This window comes from Cavia porcellus, unplaced genomic scaffold, assembly GCF_034190915.1.
Source record: "Cavia porcellus strain 051 isolate PalLab524CR breed Dunkin Hartley unplaced genomic scaffold, mCavPor4.1 scaffold_24, whole genome shotgun sequence".
Taxonomy (NCBI): Eukaryota; Metazoa; Chordata; class Mammalia; order Rodentia; family Caviidae; genus Cavia; species Cavia porcellus.
Window position 1 is genome coordinate 40,366,594 of NW_026947507.1, and position 24,859 is coordinate 40,391,452.

Sequence of the window (24,859 nt, forward strand, 5' to 3'; positions counted from 1 at the left end):
AAAAGAATAATAAGAGGGGGAAAGCCAGCCTGGTGTGGAGGCGCACACCTGTGATCACACTCTGGCAGGCTGAGGCAGGAGAATCCATCAAAAGTTTGAGGCCAGCCTGGACAATTTAGCAAGAGCCTGTCTCAAAATAAAAAGTGCTATGGATATAGCTCAAGGCAGAGGTCCTGGGTTCAATTCCCAGCACCACAGAAAGGGGGTGGAGGCCAGCACTCAGTAAGAGGAAACGCAGGGCTCAGTTGACATTGAGATGCCATAATCAACTTCCTATTGATTCTAAAAGTAATGACTATTTTAAGATTCAAACCCTCAAGTTTTGGTTTTCATTACAATCTTGAAAAAAGGATCAATCATATACATTTTTAAGTTTGATTTTTCAGAGTTCAAAGACTCCTGTCTTCCAACTTTCCATCAAAAGAGCTAAGATGCATAACTCAGGCCAAGGAATTTTGAGGAAAGCTGCTGGCAACTCCCTCAGGAGTCCCTCCAAGAGATGCCAATTAGCATCCTTCTCTGTGTGTCCCATGGCCTGGCCCTGGGTGTTGGGATGGGACTGAGCCCCCAGGCACCTGTGCATTTCCAGGAAGCAAGAAGAGCACCTCCTGCTTTGATTGCAAAATGCCTCGTCCTTGGGTTTGTGAAACCCACCAACCACACAGCCCACACCTAACTTATTTTCCATCGGCGCTTCCAAAAGCAATCTTGTGTTGGGCAGAGAGGCAAATTTCACCCCAAAGAACTTTTTCAGGAAGTTAAAAGGTCAAACCTCTCCCCAACTATTTCAGAGGACAAAAGTCAAATCACAAAGCTCAGATTCCAGGCGTTTCATTTTGGTTTTGTTTCACACAACTAGATCATAACAAGGCATACGAGGGAAAAGATGGTGACTTTTTCTATGCCACATTTAGACAGAGGTTTTCAATGTAGGCATTTGGCCAAACGCAAAGTTGGTCCAACCAACACTGCTTCCTTTCACGTGGAAGTCAGATCTGCAGAATCTGCCTCTCCTTGTCTCCCTCTGGCTCCTCCCAGCTCACGGTCCCCATTCTGGGACCAGGCCCTTGACCTCCCACAGAGCCTGTGGCTGAACTTTCTCTGCCCTCCCCTTTCCCAACACAGAGTCAGACAGCTTGACTATGCAGCTCTACTGGATGAAATAAACAAAGATCAGCCAACTGACGCCAGCAAAGGGGGTTGCTTAGTTTGCCGTGGTGGTGGGGAAGAGAAAGTACACCTAGCAGAGACTCAAAGACAGGTGGAGAAGTGAGAGAGCTTTAGAATGGAAAAAAGGAAGGCACCAGGTGTCCTGAGTGGGGACTGTTGGCCAGAACAAGTGACCTGCAAGTGGGGCATCTTGTCTGATTGCTGGGAGGACAGCTTTGGCTTTCTTGGCTGGTTTTTTTTTTTATCTTTTTATCTTTTTATTGGTACCAGGGATCAAACTCACGACCGCCTGCTTGCAAGGCAGGTGCTTATGCCGCTGAGCTAAATCCCCAGCCTCTTGGCTGGTTTTAAGCAAGAAGCAGGCACAAAGATCAGGAAAGCTATTCATCCAAAACTGGTCATTTGGAGTTGACTGCCACAGAAGTCATGGTGTGGCTTCCTGGATTACCACCAGACCTGGATAGTCTGAGGTCCTGCAAGTCTGACTCGGCCTCCTGGGTGGGATATTAGAGGTAAGGGGTTGATCTGCTGGGCAGGTTGGGTAGGTTTGTGGACCAAAATTCTGTTTTTATATACAGTCTGGTTATTGTCTGTGTATTTTCTCTTATAAACAAAGCAGTTAGGGATTGATCAAAGGGACTGATTTTTTCCATAACCCTCCCAAGCTTCTATTCAGCAGGTTATCTCTCTTCTATTAGTTTTTTTTTTAAGTCATCCATCAAAGAGATAAATCTGTCCATTCCCATGAGAAATGTCATTTTAGCTGGTTATGGGAAAGACCTACATTCTAGACACTGAAGACAAATATTAAAACCTTTTGGGATCAGTGTCCTCCTGCTCACATTATTTTATTATGCTGTCACTCTGAGATTGAGACCTGGAGGGAAAGCCATGGACAGACAAAATGTTTTTGGAGCACAGGTGTAAACACACTGCTCCAAGAAAACCCCGAGCCATCCGTACCCCACTGCACATAAACCGTCATGTAAATACATTCTGCCCTGCCCAGCTCTCGGGAGAGGTGGAAAGTGGCCTCTAAGTTTTGCACTTTCCTCTTGGCCCATCAGTTCTGGCAAAATATTTTAAAGTTTCATTTTATAAAATAAAATAACTCTTTTATGCAGATGTTATGGTTTTAACCCCTTCATCATCTTTCTGCCCTCTTACTGTCTCAGAGATTTGTCTCATCCTTTGATAGGAAAAGGACAAAAATGGCACATGTTAATTTTCTGATACGGTAAAAGGGATGGCCTGCCCGGGCGGGGCTGGAGAGACTGGGCAGCCCAGTGTCTTCATTACCGGCAGGTTTTCCGCGGAGTTAAAGCTGGCTGTGAGGAGCAACAGGCCAAAGGCTTCCGTCACGTACTTGGTCACCACCTTCCTCTTCTTGTCCAAGAGCCTTTTTCTGATGTACTCTCTCAACTTCGGGATTTCTGGAATTCACGGGCAAGGCAAACAATTGTAAAAGCCAGGAGTTTGTAACTAATAGAATTCCTAAAGTGGAAATATCTGCTCTGTGGTCTGGATGCACTGAAGCTGAGGGGCCTGCTGCCCATTAAACTGACCTTCTGAGGGACACTTTCTTCATATCTAAGATCAATAGCAATGAATGGCAGATCAGCTGGATAGTAATTTTATTTAACTGCCCAAAACAAAATTCATAGAAAAGTACGGACTTTAGAAGGAAAAAAAAAATCACTTTCCTTTGGATTGGTCCACAGTGCAGAGTTTAAGCAAAGGTGCTTATTTTCAGTCCCAGCTCTTCGGCCTCCCTTGACATTTCTATCTACGCAAAGTAGCTCTCAGCATCCGCATAGATCAGAACCTGCCTTTGTGCTAAGCTGTATTAGAGTCGGTGATAGATGCCACCTATGCTTTTCCCATTCTTCCCATGCACGGCAGGCTTTGAAAGTATTATTCCTGTGCATATCATACTAATTTTGCCTCTGACACCCTTGTTCCAGCAGTTCCCCTAATTTTGGGACCATGTGACAGCTTCCACTGCTTAAGTTCCATTCACAAGCATCTTTGCATCCAGTATACTGCGTGGGCACTGTAAGCCACCTCAGGCTCAGATCGGAGGGAAGCTTGGATCCCCAGAGCCTCCCAGGGTACTCAGAGCCAGCACCATCTTACTATGCCTGGCTTCTCCTTTAATCTTTGCACACAGGTTAGTGTTAGCTCCTCATCGAGACTTTAAGTTCTATGAAGAAAACAGTACTTTTCCTGCCTCAAAGACAAAGCATGTAAGACCCTTAGAAATTACATCCGATGTCCTATAGCTGAATGGGAGAAGAATCTCCAGGTACATGCTAAGGACATTACAACCTGGTCCCTGACCTTTGCCAACCCATGGTAAGATTTGGAGGAAAGATGAATAGAGGCGAATTGTGGTCCCAAGCACCCCAAGATTGCAGGGAGAAAAAACACATATAATATATAACATGTATAATATATATTATATATATTATAATATATATAATATATTATATAACATATAATATGTAATATAATGTGTTATACAACATATAGTATGCATTATATATGTGATTTTTAAATATGATATTTTAAAAATTATTACAGTAAAAGACATATTGCCATGAATCACCCTAAGCATCATTTCTAATACACTTATCCCACCATTCCTGACCCTTCTGGAAGCAGTTCTGGAATCCTCTTTTGTGACTGTCTTTATTTGTGCTGTTGTGGCTGCTTGATATCCTGAACTGATGTAAAATGTCTCCCTCTTATGGTTCTTTTGGCTTCAAAGAAGAGCCGAAAATCACACAGTGCCACATCCGGTGAACGAGGAGGATGAGACACCCTGTCGTGTTTTTATGAGCAGCCATGGTCACCATAGTTTTGGACCATGCCTTGTATATGGGTTTGCAACAAGTACAGAACCTGTGACAGACTGGGGCAGGGGTTAGTTCCGCAGCAGGCGACCGAGAGTGCCAGGCTCAGAGCTGGCAATGTTAGTGACTGAGGTAAAAACATAAATTACCGGTTTCCTCCTCAGTCAGGTGAGCCTGCTGCCAGTACTCGTGGGCGCTGACCGTGTACACCAGGTCAGAGGCTTCCAGAACCTTAGAGTCAGCAGGCAGTTTTCTCTGAAGTAAAAGGGACACATCAGAAGAGAGCAGGTGAGCCAGGCAAAGCAAACACCACATACACCTTGCGAGAACCTTGGCAAATTCAAGCCCATCCACTTTCAGTTCTCCAGGCACCCTGGAAAGAACATAATTCTAAACGTCCAGTATTACTATCTCTCTACTCTTAGTAAAGTCAGTTTTTGTTTTATTTTCTTTCATTTTGTTTTGATTTGGTTTAGTTTTCTTTGAGACCATCTTGCTATGTGGTTCAGGCTGGGCTCAACCCCCACCAGACCCTCTTGTCTCAGTCTCTGAGTGCTGAAATCACAGGCATGTGCCACCACACCCAGCTAGTAAGATGAATTGTGAGGAAATTGGTTCACAAAAAGCTAGTCTCTTTGAAATTAAAAATATCAATTCTAGAAAGAAATGTACAGAGACAATAGTTCAGAAGTATATGTCAATGTTCAGCACAAGAAGGTACTAGGATCCTTGTATGGACACAGAAGCGTGGCCGAAATGGGGCCGGGGCGTAGCTCAGGGGAAGAGCACATGTGTAGCATAGGTGAGGGCCTGGGTTCAAGCCCCAAAACTGATTGAAGAAACAAACAGGCAGCAGCACATTTCTGGCAAAAGCAGAAGCATTCTGAAGACAGAAATCCACCAGCAGCTCGCTGCCACGTGGCTTTGCAACCCCACTTCAATGACATCACATTTTAGCTTGAAATAGGCAAAGGTAGGAGTGTCTATATCACAGGAACTGGCAAATGGTACCCACTGGAGGTTTTTAAAATTATTTGTTACATACAGATTGGATTTTTAAACACTACCTGCACAACAACATTGAAGTAAGGTCTTTAAAAAGTAAAAGTTTCTTACCCAGATGGCTAATGAGTTATCATGTACATTTTAATGCAGTGATGGTTTTAAATGTCAAGAAATTCAGAAATATGTGAGAAACCCTTTCTCCATGATTAGAAGAATATCATCACTGAGAAGTCACGCTAGAATCATACATAAATACTGTTCCATAACTCTTCATTCTTCTCACTCAAAGGAAAAGATGAGAGAGAGAGAGAGAGAGAGAGAGAGAGAGAGAGAGAGAGAGAGAGAGAGAGAGAATGAATTTGGGGGAGACAGAAGTAGAGTTGTTGATCTTTTTCTGATATAAAAGAGCAAGTGAGTGGGGCCCTGCCTTTGCTGTGTGCTCTGTGACTGCTGAGAAGCCAAACCTCCTGCAAGTGGTGAGCACAGGTAGGCAAGGGTGGAACATCGATGCCTGTGTAGCAGACCAGAAATCCTCAGGTTATGGGTAAAACTGCACGCCATGCTCCTATGTTAAGGTCCTAACCCTTAGTACCTCAGAATGTGACCTTATAGAGAAATTGGGTCATTGCACACGAAATTAAGATGAGGTCCTATCAGGTGAGCCCCAAATCCAACATGACTGGTGTCCCTATAACAAGAGGCTAATTGTATACAGAGACACACAGAGAAAGAATGCCATGTGACAGCTACATTCATGCTGCCATCAGAAGCTAGAGCGACCCCTGTGGCAGATTCTTCCCTGGTACCATCAGACAGTACAGAGCCTTGCTAGCACCCTGACTTTGAATATTTGCCTTCCAAATCAGAAAAACTTCTATTCTAACCCACACAGCATTTTTTACAATAGCTCTAGCAATGCATGTGAGTGACTTTGGTCACTGATGTCCTCTGAGGGGCTATGTACATTCCCTTTAGTTTCCATTTAAGAAGATTTCAGCACATTTCAGCATTGAAAAGGAAAAGTCACTGTTCACATGACAGACCTGCAAGGAGAAAATCAAGGTACACATTTGACATTAATTAAAAACATGGTTCATGGAATGGACAATAGTTCCAGGTTTTCACTCAAAAAGCAACATCAAGGTCCTCCTGGGAATCGGAAAGAGAAACCGCCATGTGTAAATGAAATTGGGCAAGGTTTTGACACTTTGATATGGGTACAAAATGACTGCTTATCTTACCCCTGCCAGAAAGGTCCTGAGATCAAAACTAGCTCAATGCAGTCTGTGACTTAGAAGAAACTCCCAAAACAATGGCAGAGTGCTCTCACAAGAAATGTTGCATTTGCAGTACTCTTGAAAGTATAGAACACTTATAGAAAAGAATTGAACACTCGCTTACACGTGTTAAGTCAGGTGGGATGGCCAGCTCCCATATTCCCGGTCTCTGGAAAGGTGAAAGAATAGGACCACAAATTGGAGTCCAACTTGAACAATTTACCGAATTAGCAAGACCTTGTCTCAAAAAAAAAAAAATAATAATAATAATAATAAAAAAACTGGAGATGTAGAGCCCAGCTAAACCCTACTATGCTCAATCTACAGCATCACAAAAACAAAAACAAAAATGTGATCTATTTAAGTTGTACTCTGAATAGAAAAACAATTGCAGAAATACTTTATCCAATATATTTTACTATATTTTCATTATTTTTAATGCACAAGTGTATGTGATTTATAACCCCCCTAATCTAATACAACTCTTCTAATATTACAAAATAAAAACTCTAAGTAATAAGAAAACATTATGCCATAATTTAATTGGCGGGATTTTTTTCTTTTTTAGAGAAATATAAAATAATGGTATACCTTAGAATTAAAGATAGCTTAGAGTTTTAGAAATATGAAACATTTACTTTCCAGGGAGAAGGGAAGATACTTGCAGCCTTAAAGGTATAAAATAATTATAAAGGTTATAATGAGAAGAACCAAATCCATTGTATAAATTATTTTATATTGAGCTTCAGAAATGATTTTCAAGCACGATAATCAGAGTATGTTACATTTACTTTTACAGGTATTTGTAGGGCCAAAGGTCATGACTATAGTTTAAAATGTCTACAAGAAATATAATTGAACTTAAAATGGTACAATTTTATGAAGGAATCAAATCCATCAACTCTATACGCTAAGGTTTTAGCATAAAAATTTCTAGAGTTGTAAATAAGACTTATAAATTGAGTTCCATGACTCCTGATTCCCTCTGACAGTTTAAATAGAAATGATTTCAATCAGACAAGGCCTTGTATGTGCACAGTCATCCGTAATTTTCATAGTCAAGTGAGCTGGATGAACCAGGGAGTAGCTGATTTGCACCTCGAGTGGGTATAATTGGACGAGTCTGCGGGACACTGATAATGCTCAGGCACCCTGTTCCAGTGATTTCCCTACAGCAAGCTGGTCCAGATGCCAGCACTTGCTGTACTCTGGGACCAGGAGTCCACTGTGAGCATAGAATCCTCCCAGAGCTGGCCACAAGCCAGCAAAGGGCAGGGCACGTGCTACAGGGCCGCCGGCACTGGCCTCTGCCTCGCTCTCAGCACATGTTACAAAATGCTGTCTTGATGATTTCCCTTGGTATCACTAAAAATTCCAGATGATAAAGCTAAGAGCAGTTCTAGCCTAATCTGAAGATTAAGAAAATTCCAGAGCTTTGGGGAAAAGGGGAATGCCAAAAAGACATTGTTAAATCCTACATTCTTCATTTTAAAAAATATGCTAGTGTTGTTTTTCCCTAGCAAAATAATGTCCCCCATCAAATTGTTTTTCAGGAAAGTACGCTTGCTTGGTAAAAATGAAACAAATCATTCAGAAAGCTATGAACTGCATATTTGTGCCCTCCGAAAGACTGTATATTAAAATCCTAACCTCCAAGGTGATGATTTTAGGCAGTGGGACCCTGTGAAGTCATAAGGGTGGGGCCTTTCCTAGTGGGATTAGTGCCCTTAAAAAAAAGCACCCCCTCCCTTTCCACCATGTGAAGATGAGCATCACTGTATGAGTCAGGAAGTGGGCATTTGCCAGACACCAAATGTGCCAGCCCCTTGATCTTGGACTTCCAACCTCTAGAGCTATGAGAAATGTCTGTGATTTACAAGTCACCTCCTCCAGGGTGCTTTTGTTCTAACAGCCCAAATGGACAAAGGCGTGGTGAGGCTTCAAAGCCTTGGAGGAAGGATAAGAACAGAAATCCTAATAACGTTCACTCTCAGCTCCTTCCCTCTGCATTCAGAGCAAGAGCTGCTGCGAATAGCAGGCAGGGAAACGTGCCTAGAATAAGTTGTGTGTGTGTGGGTGTGTGTGCACATGCAATAGCCAAGGCAGAATTTTAACTTGCTTGGCTTCGGGATCTGCCCAGGGGGCTGGTGGGGCTCACTTCTAGGTGTGTGTGGGTGGGTCATGGAGGTGAGGCCTTGGGGTCTCTGTCTGGTCCTTCACCCGCTCTGCCCTAGCATTGTTCCCCTGCTCTACTTCTGGGGCCATGCTCTGGTGCACTGAACTCTTCAACCATGATGTCTTAGCCATGGGACTGCTGATCGTGGACTGAAACCGTGAGCAAACGAAAGCTCTTTTCCCTTAAGCTGTTAGCGCTGGCTGTTGTGTCTAAGCAATGAGAAAACTGACTAATACGGTGTGTGAGGTCATCCTTCCCTCTCTTCTTCTCTTGACAAGTTAGCCTCTTGAATGAGGAGCTGGCACAACCCACTACAACCCAGATTCAAATCTGGCCCTTACCCTGAGGGATGCTCAGACAGGGTCTCCTGATTGAAACCAGCAAGCAGTTTTTAATCCCCTATAAGATTCTGTGCTAGCTTTAAAAGGATTGCACACTCTTCCTTCTTAGCTTTCTCCCTCACCTTCTGGACTTCATTTATATCCTTCCACTGCCTGCCTCCTTGGGCCTCTGTCCCATGTCCTCTAGGGCCCTGTTTTCCTAGTGGTCGTTTGTTTGCTCCATATTGGAATGGAACCCTGGACCTCACACAGGCTAAGCAAAGATTCTGCCACTTGGCTATCCTCCCCTCCAGCCCCCTTTTCCTGTGTTTCATAATTTTTATTTTATAACTTTAAAAAATACTGGCCAATAACTATATGAATGACCAGCCATTAACTATATGAATGGCTACCTCTCCACAAACTTCCTCCTCATATTTTGTTAAAATGAATGTGCTCCAAATGAAGGCATGTACTACAAGTGAAGTTTTCACAATCACTCAAACAATATAGGGAAGAATGGATTTGTAGACTTTAAAAGAACTTGCACCCCAGTAGGAATTGCCATAACCCCCACAAGCTGATATCCTGCTGCCAAGACATTTGCTCATTCAAATTGATTTGCCACATTGATTAGCAAGAAACCTAGTTGTGAATTGTGCATTAAAGCATTTTGTTTCCCATTTCAGAAATAATCTGATTAGGTCCTTATGAAATATGTATTTCTTTAATATCAACAAGATCAAAAGATTATGAGCATCTCTACTGAGTTACCACCTCCAGGAAACTAGTATTCAATTGCTGAGTAGGAGACTTGACTTAAATATGAGCCTTGGTCACACTGAATTTTTTTAAAAAGCTTTGAATTGTTCAATTCCACGTACATAATGCAAAGACATTTTCTGCATCAATATTGTTGAAGTCAAAGTACAGAAAACCACTGAATACAGAACAAGACACAGGCCAAATGTTTTTACCATGGAATCCAGGACTAAAGATTTAGTTTTGGCAAAACTAGGTCATCTATCACATAATACTCATCCAGACACATCATTTTTAGTGCTCTCATTTTTCATCTTAAAGTTGGTTTTCATTATAGAGCTGCATGAGACTACTATAATAAGAAGTTTTAAATTGTACTATTTTAGTGACAAAAAGTAAAAATAACTGAAGGGAACACTACGATTCCCATGGAATGATTACTCACACTCAGAAAATGCAGCTCAAACCTGATCACCCACTCTGGGCTACATACACATTTTCCTGAGCTATTCATTCAAAACTCCTCGCACAGAGTTTAGGTCTAAAGTGTCCTCCAAAAGCTTCATGTGTGTAGAAGGGGGTTAGATCATGAGGGCACTATACTCATCAGGGGATCATCCATTAAGTTCAGTAACTGAATGTGCTGTACGTACATGGGAGGTAGATTACTGGGGGTGTGACTGGAAAGGATATATTATTGTTCCCAGTTTGTTTCTCTCTCTCTCTCTCTCTCTCTCTCTCTCTCTCTCTCTCTCTCTCTCTCTCTCTCTCTCTGTCCCTTCTTGGCTGATATGGAATAGGATGAGAGGCTGTCTTCCCCTGGGCCTTTCTACCATGGCATTTCTGCCTTGGGGTTTGCCAACCATGGACTTAACCCACTCAAGACTGTGAGTCAAATAAACTTCCCCTTCTTTAAATAATGGGTGTCGGATATTTGTCTCAGTGACGAGAAAGTGACTAAATCAGCAGCCTACTTCAATCGTGTTCTTGTCTTTACCACAAGTGCCCCTTCCTCTACTTCTTCACCTTACCAAAGACTACTGGTTCCTTACAATTCTATTTAAGAGACTGGAAAGTTTCCTTGAACCATTCCCCATACCACCTTCTGCTCTGCTTGTGTGGTTCGGCCATCTTTCCTGTGTTCCTACCTCTGTGATTCTGTAGGGAAACACACGGTGATCTCTAATTCGCCCAGACTCCTTTCCCAGGAGACCACATCCTCATTCAATCTTTCCAACAAGCACAATCACAGAGGCAGAGATTACCAGGTTTCCATTTTACAGAAGAGAGAGTGGAGGCTCAGACAGGCAATGTAACTTGCTTAAGGTCACAACAGTACTAAGCAGTAGGGCTATGTTAAGTCCAAATGATACACTCCTAAGCTTTTTCTGCTTTTGCTAATGAAGCTAAATACAGATCTGTTTCTCAAACTTTGGAAGCTGAGAAGAAAAAAAAATGCATCAGAAATTTTGTAAGTTTACCTTAAACTTTTCCTTGAGAATTCTACTCCTTTGTAACTTAATTGTTTCATTTCTTTGTAAAACCGCCTCTCGCTGATTTTGAATAGCTCGCTAGATTGTGAAAGAAAATAAAAAGTTTGCAAAGAAACTAAAGTTATTAATAGTGATGAAATAGTAAGATACCCAGACTGTCAAATATGTGTGCATTGGTATTGTGTAGCATTGATCATAAAAAGTTTTGTTGAAAAATCAGTAGTCCATACTTACAGTTCCCACTTTTCTTTCCCTGAAATGAGATTAGAAAAATATCACAATTACTGCACTTTTATTATATGGCCCAGCAGTCTGATTTTTCCTAAAGACCATGTCTCTGTGCCTTTATATGAGCTCTCTGTGATTCCATACCCCATTTACCGATTCACTTCCAGGGTTCATTTGGGGGTGAAGGAAATGCCTCCTTTCTCCCCAGTGAGCCAGAGTTTGCATCCTGAAATTTCCTGAGACCTCCCTTTCCATCCCATTCAGAAAGCAGCCCTCTCACTCCGGGTTCCACAGCACTTTGCTCATCCCTCTCCTATACCATTGAACCTCTTTTAGAACAGGAGTTCAGAGACCAGACAATCTGCAGCTCTGACCACAATTCAATAAACATTTATCAAATCATTTAATTATGTTTAGTATCCATGTTGGCAGGAGAACAGATGAGTCTGAGGTATTATCTCATGGCAGAAAGTAGGGTGAAGAGAAACTGCAGGGAAAAAGAGAAACTGAGATTCCAGCCCTGATCATGAGAGCGTGTGAATTCCACACTGCACAATTAGACTAGAGTTTCCCTGGGGAAGAGGGAGGTGGCGGAAGAGACTGGCTCGGAGGCTCTTGGGAGAGAAATGTCAGCAGTGTTGCCCGTCATATCCGCATGCTTTGTGTGCCCTGCACAGCCCAGTTCACACCTGCTCCCTTCACACTCCCAAAGGTGTCCCAACATGGAAGCTAAGTTTTCTTGTTACTGAAGGGTAGCAGAGATCTACCTGGAAACCAAAGTTTGCTAACATCCACCAAGCTCTCTGGTGCTTATCTATCATTATTAGTTGTTAGACTGTTACTCTAAAAGAATGTTTTACTTTGGGCCAAAGTTCTAAAATTTAGGGGATCTTTTTCAGCTAAGTAAAAAGAATCTCTGCAGTAGACAAATCAGAACTAGAACCTTATATTTTAAAGCTGTTCTGACCAGATAGTCCTATAGAATAGAGTTCCAGTGATGGGACATCTACACTGTCACATCTATGGGCCAGGGGGGCCAGGCTACACCGTCTGCACATCAAACATGTTAGAGTCAAGGACAGCTGGCTTGGCACTGAGTAACTACCTGAAAGGGAGTCAGGTGGCTCAGATTCTGGAGACCATCCACCCACACCCAGGAGGTGACCCAGGCTTTCCTTTCACCTCCAGCAGTCACTTCCTGGAGGATGAAGTGACATCAAGTCCAAGAGGAAAGTTGCGGCTGGGACCCACATCCTGTGAGCCCAGCACCACACCTGAGATACTCTGGCAGGTTGAGTTTGTCAGTCTTGGTGACCACCAGGGCAATGTCCATGCAGAAGCCGCGCTGGCAGGCTTTGATGCTCTCATTCACAAGGTCTTCGTGGGCTCTTCCCCCAGAAGCTCTCTCCACGTCGCTGATCACCCAGATCACTGAGCACTTATCAATGGTCTGTAGAAAATGTCAGAGCAGATGTCAGAATGGCAATGGAACTCAGTTCCAGTGTTTATTGCCTCTCCCCTGAGTCTTAACTACCATGAGGGCTCTCAGAGCTACTGTGCGGGGCCAGCTCTCTTCCCCTAAGGGAAAGGGCTGCCTGCACCTCTCATCTTGAAATCCAGCACCTCAAGCACAGTGTTTGACCCACAAGAGCTTTGCAGCTGTCTTTGGAGCAACTGATTGTTGGAATTCTCAGAATCAGCCCTCCTGATCTGTCATTTGCTCACCTCAGTTTTCCTCTAGGGAAAATAAATTGTTTCTGCAGACCTGGTTTTGGTTGTCCAATACCCGGAACTGTCAGCGTTTGGCATCCTTTTGATGTTTTTTTCCTGCATGTTGAGCATGCAGCCACCATGTGGCAGCAGGGAGCCAAACAACCCTGTGATTCAACTTGCAGAGGCCAATGACCATGAAATCACCACTTATTAATAGTACAAATATTGTTTTACTTAAGTATGCAACTTTTGTGTATCAAGTAACCATGTGTTTCCCTCTGTTGCTTTTCTTCTCGGGTTGTTTTCTCTTATGTCTATATAAATAAAAAGCTGGTCCAAACCAGGGATTGTTTATTTGTATCTGGCAGACACAGGTGTCACAAGTCTGTGACTTGATAATTAAATCATTATTGTGCTTCATGCCAGCAGTTTTAACTAACAAAGATTTTTGTGCCCCAGAGGCTACCCGGCAATATCTGGAGATATTTCTAATTGTTGCAATTTGGGGATGCTGTGAATAAAAGCGATCTGTCCTATGCACCCAGAAAAGCCATGCACAACAAAGAATTATCCAGCCTCAAACATCATGAGTTTGAGAGGCCTTGATTCATGTAGTGAATTTCAAGCAGCTTTTGAACTGGGAGAGCAGATTTTCTAACTCCCCAACTGTGGCTCTATCAAATACTCCCTGTCCCTAAAATGTCCCGTGATTCCCTTCCTTAAAACAAGGCAGTCCCAGCATCCTTTCCCTTGGTAAGTACTCAGCTCAATGTAAATGCATAGGGAAAATCCACAACATACAAACTCAATTTTTAACATACAGCTGCCCTAGTTGAATTTGGAATGGAAGATCTGGAGCTACCACGTGCTCAATGTCCCTACCCTCAGTCACAAGTCCTTTGGCCCCATGAACCTAGGCCTAAAAAGCATTTGTTTCATGCACTAGACAAACCCTTGGATGATGGAGAAGAAAATAGGCCCCAAGAGGCAAAGGGACTATTTAGTGTCACCCAATTAGGGAGCCTGACTCTCCTCAATTCATGAGAAGACAAAAAAAAAAATAGGAACAATGGCATCCTTCCATTTCTCAAATTCTAATCAACTCAGAGAAACGGGCACCAACTCAAAGAAAGTGTCCACAGGGGCAGCAACTGTCCAAGCAGGTCTGCAGGGTTGAGGGGCACCAGGTGGCAGCTCCTCTGGGACAGGGCCACTCACCCCGTGTTTCCCAGGGTCTTGGTAAACCTTAATAAAACACATGTTAATGTGAAAAGGGCTGTGATCCTTAAGGTTGCAGTGGGTCAATTTCACGCCCCACACAAAGCTGAGTGACAGGAGTTGGTACAGTTAAGGTGGGTGGAAGTCACAAAGTAGCACGACTGATTGGACCGCAGAGTGGGTGGGCTGGCACCTGGCACCTCAGTCCCAGCCTTCCCCAGGATGACAAGGGACCTCGAAAGGGTTACAGAAGACAGCAAAGTCACAGGACTTCTAAGTGGCCAAACAAGGATGTCTGATTGGTTATCATTTTTAGGGATGCAGAGTTGGGGGGCCAGCAATAGGTGTCACTGTGCTTGGCTCTCCCTGGGAGCAAGGGACAGTCTTCAGTGACCGCTTGTGAGAGGCTGTCACAAAGCCACAGGAATGCAGGAGCAGGGGCCAAGCACCATCCCTTGCGCCAGCCGCCCTCCTCAGAGTGTGCTCCCAGCCAGAGCTGTGGGCTTTGATGAGCTGCCCAGCATATCTGAACTGTCTGTAACCAGGCTTCATCCAGAAAGAGGGCCTGGCCGCCTCCCTGGCTGCCTCTGCCTGGAACAAGCCAAGGTGGGTGGTTCCCCTCCCAGAGCTGGAACCTGGCTTATAATGAGGCTCCCATGGCCAGGCTTGAGTCAGCTGACCAAGACAAAGCAAGCTTTTTCTACCCTAAGTATGGCATTTTCTTGTCTTCATCCCCTACACAATACAGCACAACTGTTTACATAGCACTTGCGCTGTATTAGATCTTAATTAGTCATCTAGAGATGATTTCAAGTGAACAGGAAGATGTGTAGGTTATACGCACAATGTACACCATTTGATGCAAGAGATTTGAATATCTGAGAATTTTGGGACCCATAAGGTATCCTGCAGCACATCTCTCAGTGACACCAAGAGATGGCTGCATATGATTCTTAATAAGAAGTCATGATTGGCGTATTCTCAGCCACTTTGCATAGAGTTTTATCATGGAAGCTAATAATGGCCATTAAGAGCAGAAGCATCTTGACAGGGCTACGCTCTCAATGTTACAAGGTGCAATTTACTTCACTTATCATGGTATCGAGCACAGTTCAGTAAATGGTGGCTATCATTATCATTACTGCCTCTAATCTTTGCATTCTTGGCACATGGAAAACTGTATGTGGTCGATCAAGAACAAAGAGACACATTTTTAGAGATGCCTCACCATCTACATATAAGGTGCAGATTAAATCCCCATAATGCTTCACTCCTTGTCCACACATCTGGGACAGCCTCTTCAGCTCACATCCCCAGGTGCCTGACCATTCTGGTGCTGGGAAGTGAACTCATCGTCGTTCTTCTGGCTGAAGGGATGGACCATCATCTAGGGGATCACCTTCAGCCATAGCAAATTAGGGTAGAGATGGATGCCTAACAGCAGGACGATTAATCCATTCAGCTGGTCGGGAATCTATCAGATTCCTCCTCTTGGGAATTTGTGCTAAATAGGCCCATGAACTGCAAGATCATTTAGAGAGTGGGCTAAGATGGTGCTCACTTTTAGCCATGTGGATTCACATGGCTAAGCTAAGACAGAGGCAAAATTCATGAAGAGGGAAGCAGAATCACTAGAAACCTGCAGAGGAAGAGGAGGGGCAGCTCTTTGACCCTGACGGGTGGCCTGGCTGTGTCTCAGGAGCTCCTTCGGTACCCTTTCCACAAGCCCCTTTTAGCTTGGTGTCTGTCACTCAGCAAGGGCTCTTTACAACCAACACGGCCACAGCTTCTGGGTTCTGTAGTGACTGGCTGCTGTGTTTTGCACCCTGAGTGTTCTCAGCCTGTACCACTCTGTGTTTGCTTAGTCTGCTTACTCACAGGCCTCTTCTTTGCTGGCCCTGGTTACATCACACATCCTTGTTCCAGCCACTAGATCCACACTATGATTTCAGAACGTGGAAAGCAGAATATGTTTCCAAGGAACTCGTGACATCCCATAGGCTGACAGCAAAACAGCCTCTGTTGCTTAGAAAGGGTGTAAGAGTCAAGGGGAGAAGGAATGAAGTCCATGAAAGAGGATCACCTTTTTCCACATCTCATCTCTCTTACTGTTGAAGTCACCAGTGCCCGGAATGTCCACCAGCACGACCCCTTCTGGAATCAGCGCAGATTTGGGCAGAGTCACTTCTACGTGTTTGATCAAGGGCCAGATTCGTGTCTCGCCTGACTCTCCATCCCCATCTCTCGTCTGGGTGCGGATGTAGGGGTCCAGCTTGACAGACAGCTCTCCTGCCTGAGAAGGAAGGACAGAGTCACATGTACCAGCAGTGCTCCTGGCTCACTTATACCAGGTGGCCTGGGATGGGGGTGATGGAAAGTGTGCTGAATGATGGTGACAAACACTTGGAAAATTGGGTCAGGAGGCCTGGGATCTGCCAAGGCCAAGGCTCTGAAAGCCAGGGGAGAGGCTGCAGACCTGGGAATTCAAGGTCTTTAACTTACAGATCCAGAAACCCACATGAGCTGGAAGGGGACTTCAGAGAAGTCATACAGCACTGGATAATAAATGGACCTTCCAACTCCACTGGACTCTAAAACGAATGTGATTAACACGCACTTCTCTCCATTTTGTAGATAGTACATTCTTCCCCTATGGCAAATGTGAACATTTTAATTATCAGAAATCCAGCATGATTATAAAAATATGGACAGTCATACAATCACTGCCTCTTTCAAAGTGAAAATTAACTGCAAAATTGATCTTTGAAAATATTTTTAAAATAAAACAAAAATTAAAATATTTTTAGAACTTATCTTCCTAGCACACACACACACACACAAAATATGGTTCTTGGCTTTCTCAGGACATTTTAATGACAGTACATGGGGTAGAGAATTGCTCTTGGCCTCCTGTTCCTGCTTTAAAAAGGACAATGACATATTCATGTGTCATATTCACTATGGCAGTGAATCACAACTGGGAAAACTTCAGGGGACAGAAGATTTGGGATTCAGGGTGGTATTGTTAATAAATATCTGTAGAATGATCCTGAAATAAAAAGTGTAAATTTTGAAGAGTGTAGGTTAAGTTGGGGGTTTGGTGCAATCAGCATATGCAGCCATGGAGGACATCAATTCTAATAAAAGAGCAAATTGGGAAAGAAGAGGCAGTATAGGCTCTTTAGCACAGTTCAAAAGAGAAGATAAGATAAGTGTGCAGGGAACACACAGGCTTGAAAAGCTTCTTCCTGGGCTGGGGGTTTAGCTCAGCAGCATAAGCGCTGCCTTGCAAGCACAGTGAACGTGAGTTCAATCCCCAGCACCAAAAAGAAGCTTCTTTCTACAAGAAGATGGGTCAGCCCAATGCACTGTGGTTGTGAGCAGACCAACATGGCAGGAGAATTCAAATGGCTCAACTCAGTCTAGACCCTAACAAAAACCTCAAATTCATAAATGGTAAATGTAAATTTGTAGGTGATAACTCTGTTCCCCTTGTTTTAATAGGTAAGTTTTTAACAGTGGTAAAAAAAATTTCCCAATACACAAATGGCAATGAAATGAGTGGGCTATCAAAATCTTTGTCTAAATTGTGAGTAATAAGATGAAGTGATCAGTGTTATGTTTTTGAAAATATGAAAATCATTTTAATAGTAATATCCATGTAAATGTAAGAAATAGCTCCTATAAGCCAAGTGTGGTGGCACACGCCTGGAATCCCAGCACTCTGGGATGCTGAGACAGGAGGATTGAAGGTTCAAGTCCAGCCTGGGCAAGTTAGTAGCTCAGCAAGAACCTGTGTGAAAGAAGCGGTGAGGGCGGGTGTTTAGCTCAGAGCAAAGGCCCTGTGTTCAGTCCTCAGAACCGGGGAAAAAAAGCTACTGTATTTATTTTCTAGACATTCAAGATACAGCTGAGTGCTTTGAAAAGGTTTCATTCATTTGGTTTTGAGGCATTTTTTGAGCATTTAAAATACTCTGGAAGAATCAAATACATTAAACTTTATAATACAAACTGTCAAAGGAAAATTTAGTTATGTTAGGGATATTAAATGTTTAAAGAGGACTTTCTTTGAGATTGGAGCAAATTGAACATTAAATTTTAGGACAAGTGTGAACAACTGTTCTTATTTTATACAAAAATTGCAGGATTTATGAATAGAAGGACAACTTTTTAAAGACGATTTTTCAGAAACAAAAAGTAGGTTTTAGAACAGACAGTATTTCTTTGTTTATGTGTTTGCATAGGGGTCTCACTATGTCGTTCAGGATGGCCTTGAACTCACTATGCAGCCCAGGCATTAAACAATCCAATTTGACAGCCATAAGTAATGCAGATAATATGCACTGTGGATAATTTTCATTTGGGTGTCAATTGGTTTCTAATAAAAAATAGTGTACCTTAGGCTATTCCCCTAAATAGACTCCACTGTTACATTTGAGATTCATGATAAAATGAAGAGAATAAAACCTTGCAGGTACCTCTTCCGCCTTGAGGGTGATGATTCTTGAGTTGGGAATCTTCCCCTTGGGCTTTGCCCTTAGTAAGTCCTCGTAACTCTTCCTTTCTGCCCCAGTTCCATAGACCATTTGCAACTTCCAGATGGCCTCCTCCATGGCCTCACCCCTGTCCCACATCTCCACACCCACATCCTCTCCGCCAGCCTCCTCCGTCCTGTGCAGGAGTTTAGTCAGGTTCTTCAGTTCCTCCTTCCACTCCTGCCAAGAAAGAGCAGGACCATGCCCCTCGTGACCCAGATGGAGAAAACAGGAATGAAAGCACTGGCTGCTTGGGGGCTTCCCATCAGGAGACCTATGATCAGCTCCTCTAACCCCTTGTTGTGTTGACCAGGAGGCAAGGACCCAGAGAGGGCGATGGCTGGCCCAACACAGTCTCCCGGAGAGCTGGGACAAGACCTGACTGGAACCCACCGCGCTCTACTGAGCTTAATCATTCTGGTGCTCCTTTTCACTCAACAAAGATGTGAGTTGGATTTACAAGGAATATTGTGTTAATCTCTAGAAGAGAGGGAGAAAGGAAACAAGAAAGAAAGGAGAGGCTGGGGATTTAGCTCAGCGGCATAAGCACCTGCCTTGCAAGCAGGCGGTCATGGGTTCGATCCCTGGTACCAATTTAAAAAAAAAAAAGGGGGAGAGAAGGAAGAAGGAAAAGAGGGAGACAGAAAGGAAAAAGGGAAGACTGGGCATCGGGAGGGAGAAGGGAAGAAACGCTTGCCTGGTCCGAGAGAAGGTGGATTTTGGCCTCATACTGCTCACTGCAGCCCGAGCTCACTTGCACAACACAAGAAGTGCATATGCTCTCTCCAGACACTGGGAGAAACATTGCTTGCTGGATGAGGGCGTTGATCAGAGAACTCTTTCCAGCACCAGTGCTTCCAAAGAACCCAATGTAGATTGGCTCCAAAGTTGGCTTTTCAATCATGGCAAGAAGTCTGTTTCTGTATTCATTTTTAAATGCACATTGTTATGATGATTCAGAACAGAATGCAGAGTAACTGAGTTCTAAACCCCAGAAAGCCACTACATCTGCCTTGCTCCTCTCCTGAGTCAAAGGGGAGCATCGTCCCTGTTTCATATGCAGAGCTGGCTGGAGGTTCAAGTGAGACTATGCAAGAATACTTAGTGAAGATATTTTATTCAAACAGACTCACAGCATCTTTGTTTATGTTCTGTGGGAATTGCAAACTTTTGGCTCTAAGCAAACTTTTGCAGAGATAAAGTAGTTTTAGGGACAACTCAGAGTCTTACTGAGCAGGAGAAACTGTAACCTCAGCACCACTCAAGCCCTCAAGTCAAGCACAATGTTGGGGACAGTAGGCTCAGAGGTCACATGGCCAGGGTCCCTTTCACTTATCAATGGTGTGACTCTCTCTGCTCAATGTCTCAGCCTCTTTGAGCTTCAATTTCTATAAAGTGAGATAACCATAATAGTTCCTACCTTATGGGGGTGTGGACAGGCTGTAATGAAGCTGGACGTGGCAGGTCACTTGGTGACAGTGACAACACAATGGGTAGAAACTGGTAAGTGATAACAGCCCATAGCTGCAGACACTTTGAGCTGCTTTGCTTAGTTTCTAAACAAAAATTCCTTCCCCCTGTCAGGGGAAAGCACCTCAGTCAGCTAAGGAAAGACACTGACGTGCAATCTGAGACTATTTCGGACTCACATGAGATACTTGACCCCGCTAGGAATGCTGTCGTCCAGGAAGACAGACTGAATTAGTTTCTGATAGGTGTTGCTCAAAACCCTTCTGGTCCGTGACTCCAATTTTTCATCTGGAATCAATAGAAATGGATTACCTGAGTATACCCAAAAAAGATCAAGTCCTGGTCCCTAAAGAAGGAGTCTGCTGCATATCACAGAGAGGGGAAAGGATAAATAACATGAAAAGCTCATTAAACTCAAGAGCAAGTTATCTGATGCTGGAGAAAATGTCTCACTAGAGACAGCAGTGCTGGTTCGGAGCCCTCTGAGGAGCCAGCCTGCTGCGTGGCTCTAACAGAAGTCATCACACACTCTGTGATTCAGCCCCTTGTGGATTCTTCTCCCCTTCCTGCCGTCAGAAGACAAGACACACACATAAAATGCAAGGAAGGCATATAAACCCCCACCAAAGCACCAAACTAACCATTTTCACATCTCTGTTCTAATCAGGAAGTGCTTATTTTGATAAACAGAGCAGTCTGCAAGCTGACTGCCAAATTCTGCATCTCTGCAGAGACTCAGGCACGCAGAGGGACTGGCTTGTTTAAAGATGTTTCACCCAGCTTTGGAATTTAACTTTCTCCTCCTTGGAGAACTTTAACACATTTGGAAAAGACAGAACTGGTTAAAACAAGCTGTCAAATTATTTCATGACACTCACATTCCTTGAGTGCGCTTTGTTCTGCAGAGGGAAAGGCTTGGAAGCGCAGCTCTCGATCTGATCGGCGTCTTTTCCTCATTGGTTCTTTAAACAGATCAGCAGCAGCAGCTAGGGATAAACAGAAGTTATAAAAAATTGGAGGTCTGGGTTCCATGTGCCCATAGGAAAAAGAACACTATGGGGTTATCCTAGTTGCACCCCTATTCTGAGAGTCATGGGACGTTTTGTATTCAGTTTCTAAAACAGAAAGTCCAACGTATCTCCCCAGATGAAAAGTTAGAAGCCCTCAGAAGCCAACGCAGCTGGACATTCCTCACCAAATACCAAGTTTTAGAAAATCAACCAACTGTGAAGAGAAAAATCCCCAAACAGGGCCAATCATGGGAGAAAGCCAGAGCTTTCACATGAAGAAAGAATTGACAAGAAGCAGAAATCGAGCCAGGCATGCCTGTAATCCCAGCTACTTGGAAGGCTGGGGCAAGAGGATGTCAAGTTTGAGGCTAGCCTGGGTAATTTAGTGAGACCCTGTGTCAAAATAAAAGAAGGCTGGGAGGATAGTTCAGTGGAAGAGTGCCCCAGTGGAGTTTCAGGGCCCAGTATCGAAAAAATAAGCAAACAGGAAAAAATGCAGAGGAAGACAGACCATGAAACTGGGATGAATAACCCCTTCTCCTAAGCTTCTGTTTCTTCATCTATAAAACAAGAAAGCTGATAAAAATGTAAGCATTAGAAAATATGAGATAGATGCCTTCCAGAGATGAAATGAGGGGAATTTCCCTTTCTTCACCTAGAGACATTAGCATCTGCTTCCTCACAGGGCACATATAGAAACCATGAGCAGCATATATGTGAGGTCTGCACAGACCCATTCACTCAGGTGGCTCATGCAGTGGAAGGCTGGGAGGGCCCATGACCCTAAGGAAAGGGAGTCACCGAAGTGCTGTGCTCTGGATGGGAGTTAGAAACCACCCCTCAGTCTTGTTTGCCCTATTAGAAATGGGCAAGAGCCAGGTCAGTGGGTGGAGACTTTGGAAAGCATCCTAACCCAGTTCTTGGGGGGCTACAGGCAAATGGGAAGAGCTGATGCCCAACAGACAGGACCCCCAAGGCTCACACAAACAGGACACTGAGGCTCCATTCTGCACATAACCTGAGCTGGTCAACTTCCCTGCAGAATTACACTAGGGATCCAAGATGGAAGCCTGACTAGGAACCTCAGGCTTTGCCACTCACTCCAGAGGCAGGCTGGCCACCTGGAGAGTTCAGGCAGCTCCCCATCTGCCCAGCAGTACACCTCCCCGTCTGCCCAGCAGTATACCTTCCACATTCTGCTGCAACCTGGAGCCAGCTCACATTTTGCACAGTATCCGGTGTGAAGACACAGATTTGCCAAAGTCAGAACCTCTGCACCTCAAGCTTATCCTGTGACAGTTGACAGAGTTTGAACTTTCGACCCCTCTGTCTTAGTCTTTCACGTTTCATGACTGAGCTCAACTGAAACAATCTCCCCTCTCGGTCTCATGACTACACCAGAGTTTTAAATACCAAGTGGTTGCTGGCTCAGAGCTGGAGCTGGAGAGGAGAAGCAGGAAGGAAGAAAGAACATGCTCCTTCAGCCCCAGCTGCAGGCTGAACCCGCCCGTCTGCTCCAAAAGGCATCTCTGAATGCAGGATGTCTCCAGGACCTGTCTGTGGAAAGAATGTAAAAGGACAGCCACTTTGTAACTGAGGAACTCTTCTGTGTACACAATGTTCGCTTGGCTCCTAACCACAAGTATAAAACAGACAATCTCCTTTACAAAGACCAGCAATTGGTCTGATAAGAGACTGGAAGTTTATTTCTCAACTAAAGCAAAAGCAAAGGTGTCAGATAAAACAGGAAGATTTAAATCTCTTCCATTTCCACAATGGAAAACCATCTGGAAAAGAGAAAGCATTCCGTGTTTGACTCACACCATGTTTGATGAAACTTTTCTATTAGCTGGAATGTACTGACCTGAGCATGATTCAAAGCTCTTATTTCCCTTCAATTTCTCAGTACCCATCTGCCTTTTCCTGCATTCTACACGGAAAGCAATAAAGGTGCACAGAGGCCGGACCAAGTACAAACTACAGCTGCTGTGGCTTTTTGCCCCCAGAAAGTGTCACTTTGGAAAACCGATCCCCAGCACCCTCGTCTGGGATGCAGATTGTTAATTCAGACTACTGCCAGGGTCACAGGTCTTCTATGCAAAAATGATCCCTGGGCACTAAGGTCAGCTAAGTGGACCCCAAACTTATGGTTCTTTCCATTTGTAGTCGCAACCACACTTCGGGGGCTTACTGTTAACCCCTGACCCGGAAGCACTGCTTCCCTTTCCTGGTGTGGGAAAGAAGCAGCTTTTCTTCCTAAGTTTCATAAACATCAAGGATGTGATATACCCTCATTTTCTGTGCATGACGGTTACTTCCCTGCCACCTTCCTAGAAAAGGCAGTCACTTTGGGCTCCACTGGCCATCTGAGGGAGGAGGTCACCAACATGAACTCCAATGGAATGCACCCTTCAAGGAGCAGCTTAAATCACCAGGCATTCCAGGAGAGCCTCACCTTTTCACCGTAGGAAAGGCTACACTCAGAGAGCCTAAACTTATCTTTTGGGACCTTTTTAAAAATTGTTTATTGGTACCGTTTAAATATACATAATAATCACATTCATCATAGGGAATCTGTACTTGTGCATTGCATATCTTGGTTCTTCTTTTCCTCCATTCCCCTCCCTTCAACTCCTCTTGCCTCCTTATTTACAAAGCTTCATTTCCATTTTGTCTTTCTTACTCTTTTCTTTCTTTTCTTTTCTCTTCCTTTCCCCCTTTCCCTTTCCTACTTCCCCTTTCCTTTCGAATATTTTCTATTTCACAATATCTATTATACATTTTTAGTTTTGATTTACACTTTCAGTTTCTCACCGCAGAGAGGCAATGTAACACAAACCTTCTTTTTACAAACTGGCAGGAACCCCACAACCTTAATTTCTAGTTAAACAATTCACTTCCCTACGAATAGTCTGCTTTAGCTACTGTCAAAATAACTGATAGTCATTCACTGTTACAAATTGCCCTGAGGAAGCAACATCTGACTGAAGAACATGGAAAGATGGCATAGTTAAACTTCATCTCAGGCACTTGCCCTGCCCAAAGAGCAGACATCAGTTTCCATTTATTCCATAAGGGTTGTGGGGATGTTACCTGGGGGTAGCTTTGGACCCAACAAATCCTCTGTTTCTGCCATTTCCTGTTCTTCAGACTCCTGCTGTGTTTTGCTCAGAAGAACCAGCGTGAAAGGACACACAAAGAACCTGGAGAGAACACAGATGTCATAAACACAGAAAAGCAAAAGCTCAGGCTGTGTTAATGTTTGTTTTGTTTCCCCGGCTAGAGCCTAAAAGAGCAGACACCATTCTCATTTCTCTTTGAGTATCTCACAGAGCCTCGCACGCTACTTCTGACTTAAGTATGACAAAGATCCATGTGAGATCACTGTTTTTCTGTAGTGCTTGTATCTATGGAAGTTTCGATGCATGTTGCCTCAGATATTGAAGTAACTCACTCTGAAATGAGAATAAATGTCTGGTGGTCAGGGCTGTGAAGTCAAGACACGCAGCTTTGCCAATTTGGTGAGGTCAGTGCTCCAGATAGGTAAGCTCTGAGCCCTGTCCCAGTGATACTCACTTCCAGCAAGAAGCTGGGCAGCAGTTGGGAGCTTTCAGTATTCCTAGGGCT

General features: G+C 43.9%; 1 protein-coding gene across 4 annotated transcripts in view; it reads right to left on the reverse strand.

The window, feature by feature from the left end:
- Window positions 1-24,859, reverse strand: part of Nuggc (nuclear GTPase, germinal center associated) — a 44,639-nt gene that overhangs the window by 13,498 nt on the left and 6,282 nt on the right. For 2 of the 4 annotated variants that reach the window (XM_063234921.1, XM_063234922.1), the window contains exons 2-12: window positions 24,326-24,435; window positions 21,101-21,208; window positions 20,402-20,510; window positions 19,450-19,672; window positions 18,696-18,932; window positions 16,301-16,510; window positions 12,561-12,736; window positions 11,293-11,311; window positions 11,047-11,136; window positions 4,175-4,280; window positions 2,470-2,603 (exon numbers count right to left, since the gene is read on the reverse strand). In XM_063234921.1, the coding sequence (XP_063090991.1) occupies window positions 2,470-2,603; window positions 4,175-4,280; window positions 11,047-11,136; window positions 11,293-11,311; window positions 12,561-12,736; window positions 16,301-16,510; window positions 18,696-18,932; window positions 19,450-19,672; window positions 20,402-20,510; window positions 21,101-21,208; window positions 24,326-24,368 (1,455 nt within the window). In that variant the 5' untranslated portion in view covers window positions 24,369-24,435. Of the gene's footprint in view, window positions 1-2,469; window positions 2,604-4,174; window positions 4,281-11,046; window positions 11,137-11,292; window positions 11,312-12,560; window positions 12,737-16,300; window positions 16,511-18,695; window positions 18,933-19,449; window positions 19,673-20,401; window positions 20,511-21,100; window positions 21,412-24,325; window positions 24,436-24,859 lie in introns of those variants that run through there. The other 2 variants (XM_023561522.2, XM_063234923.1) reach the window with 2 other exon arrangements.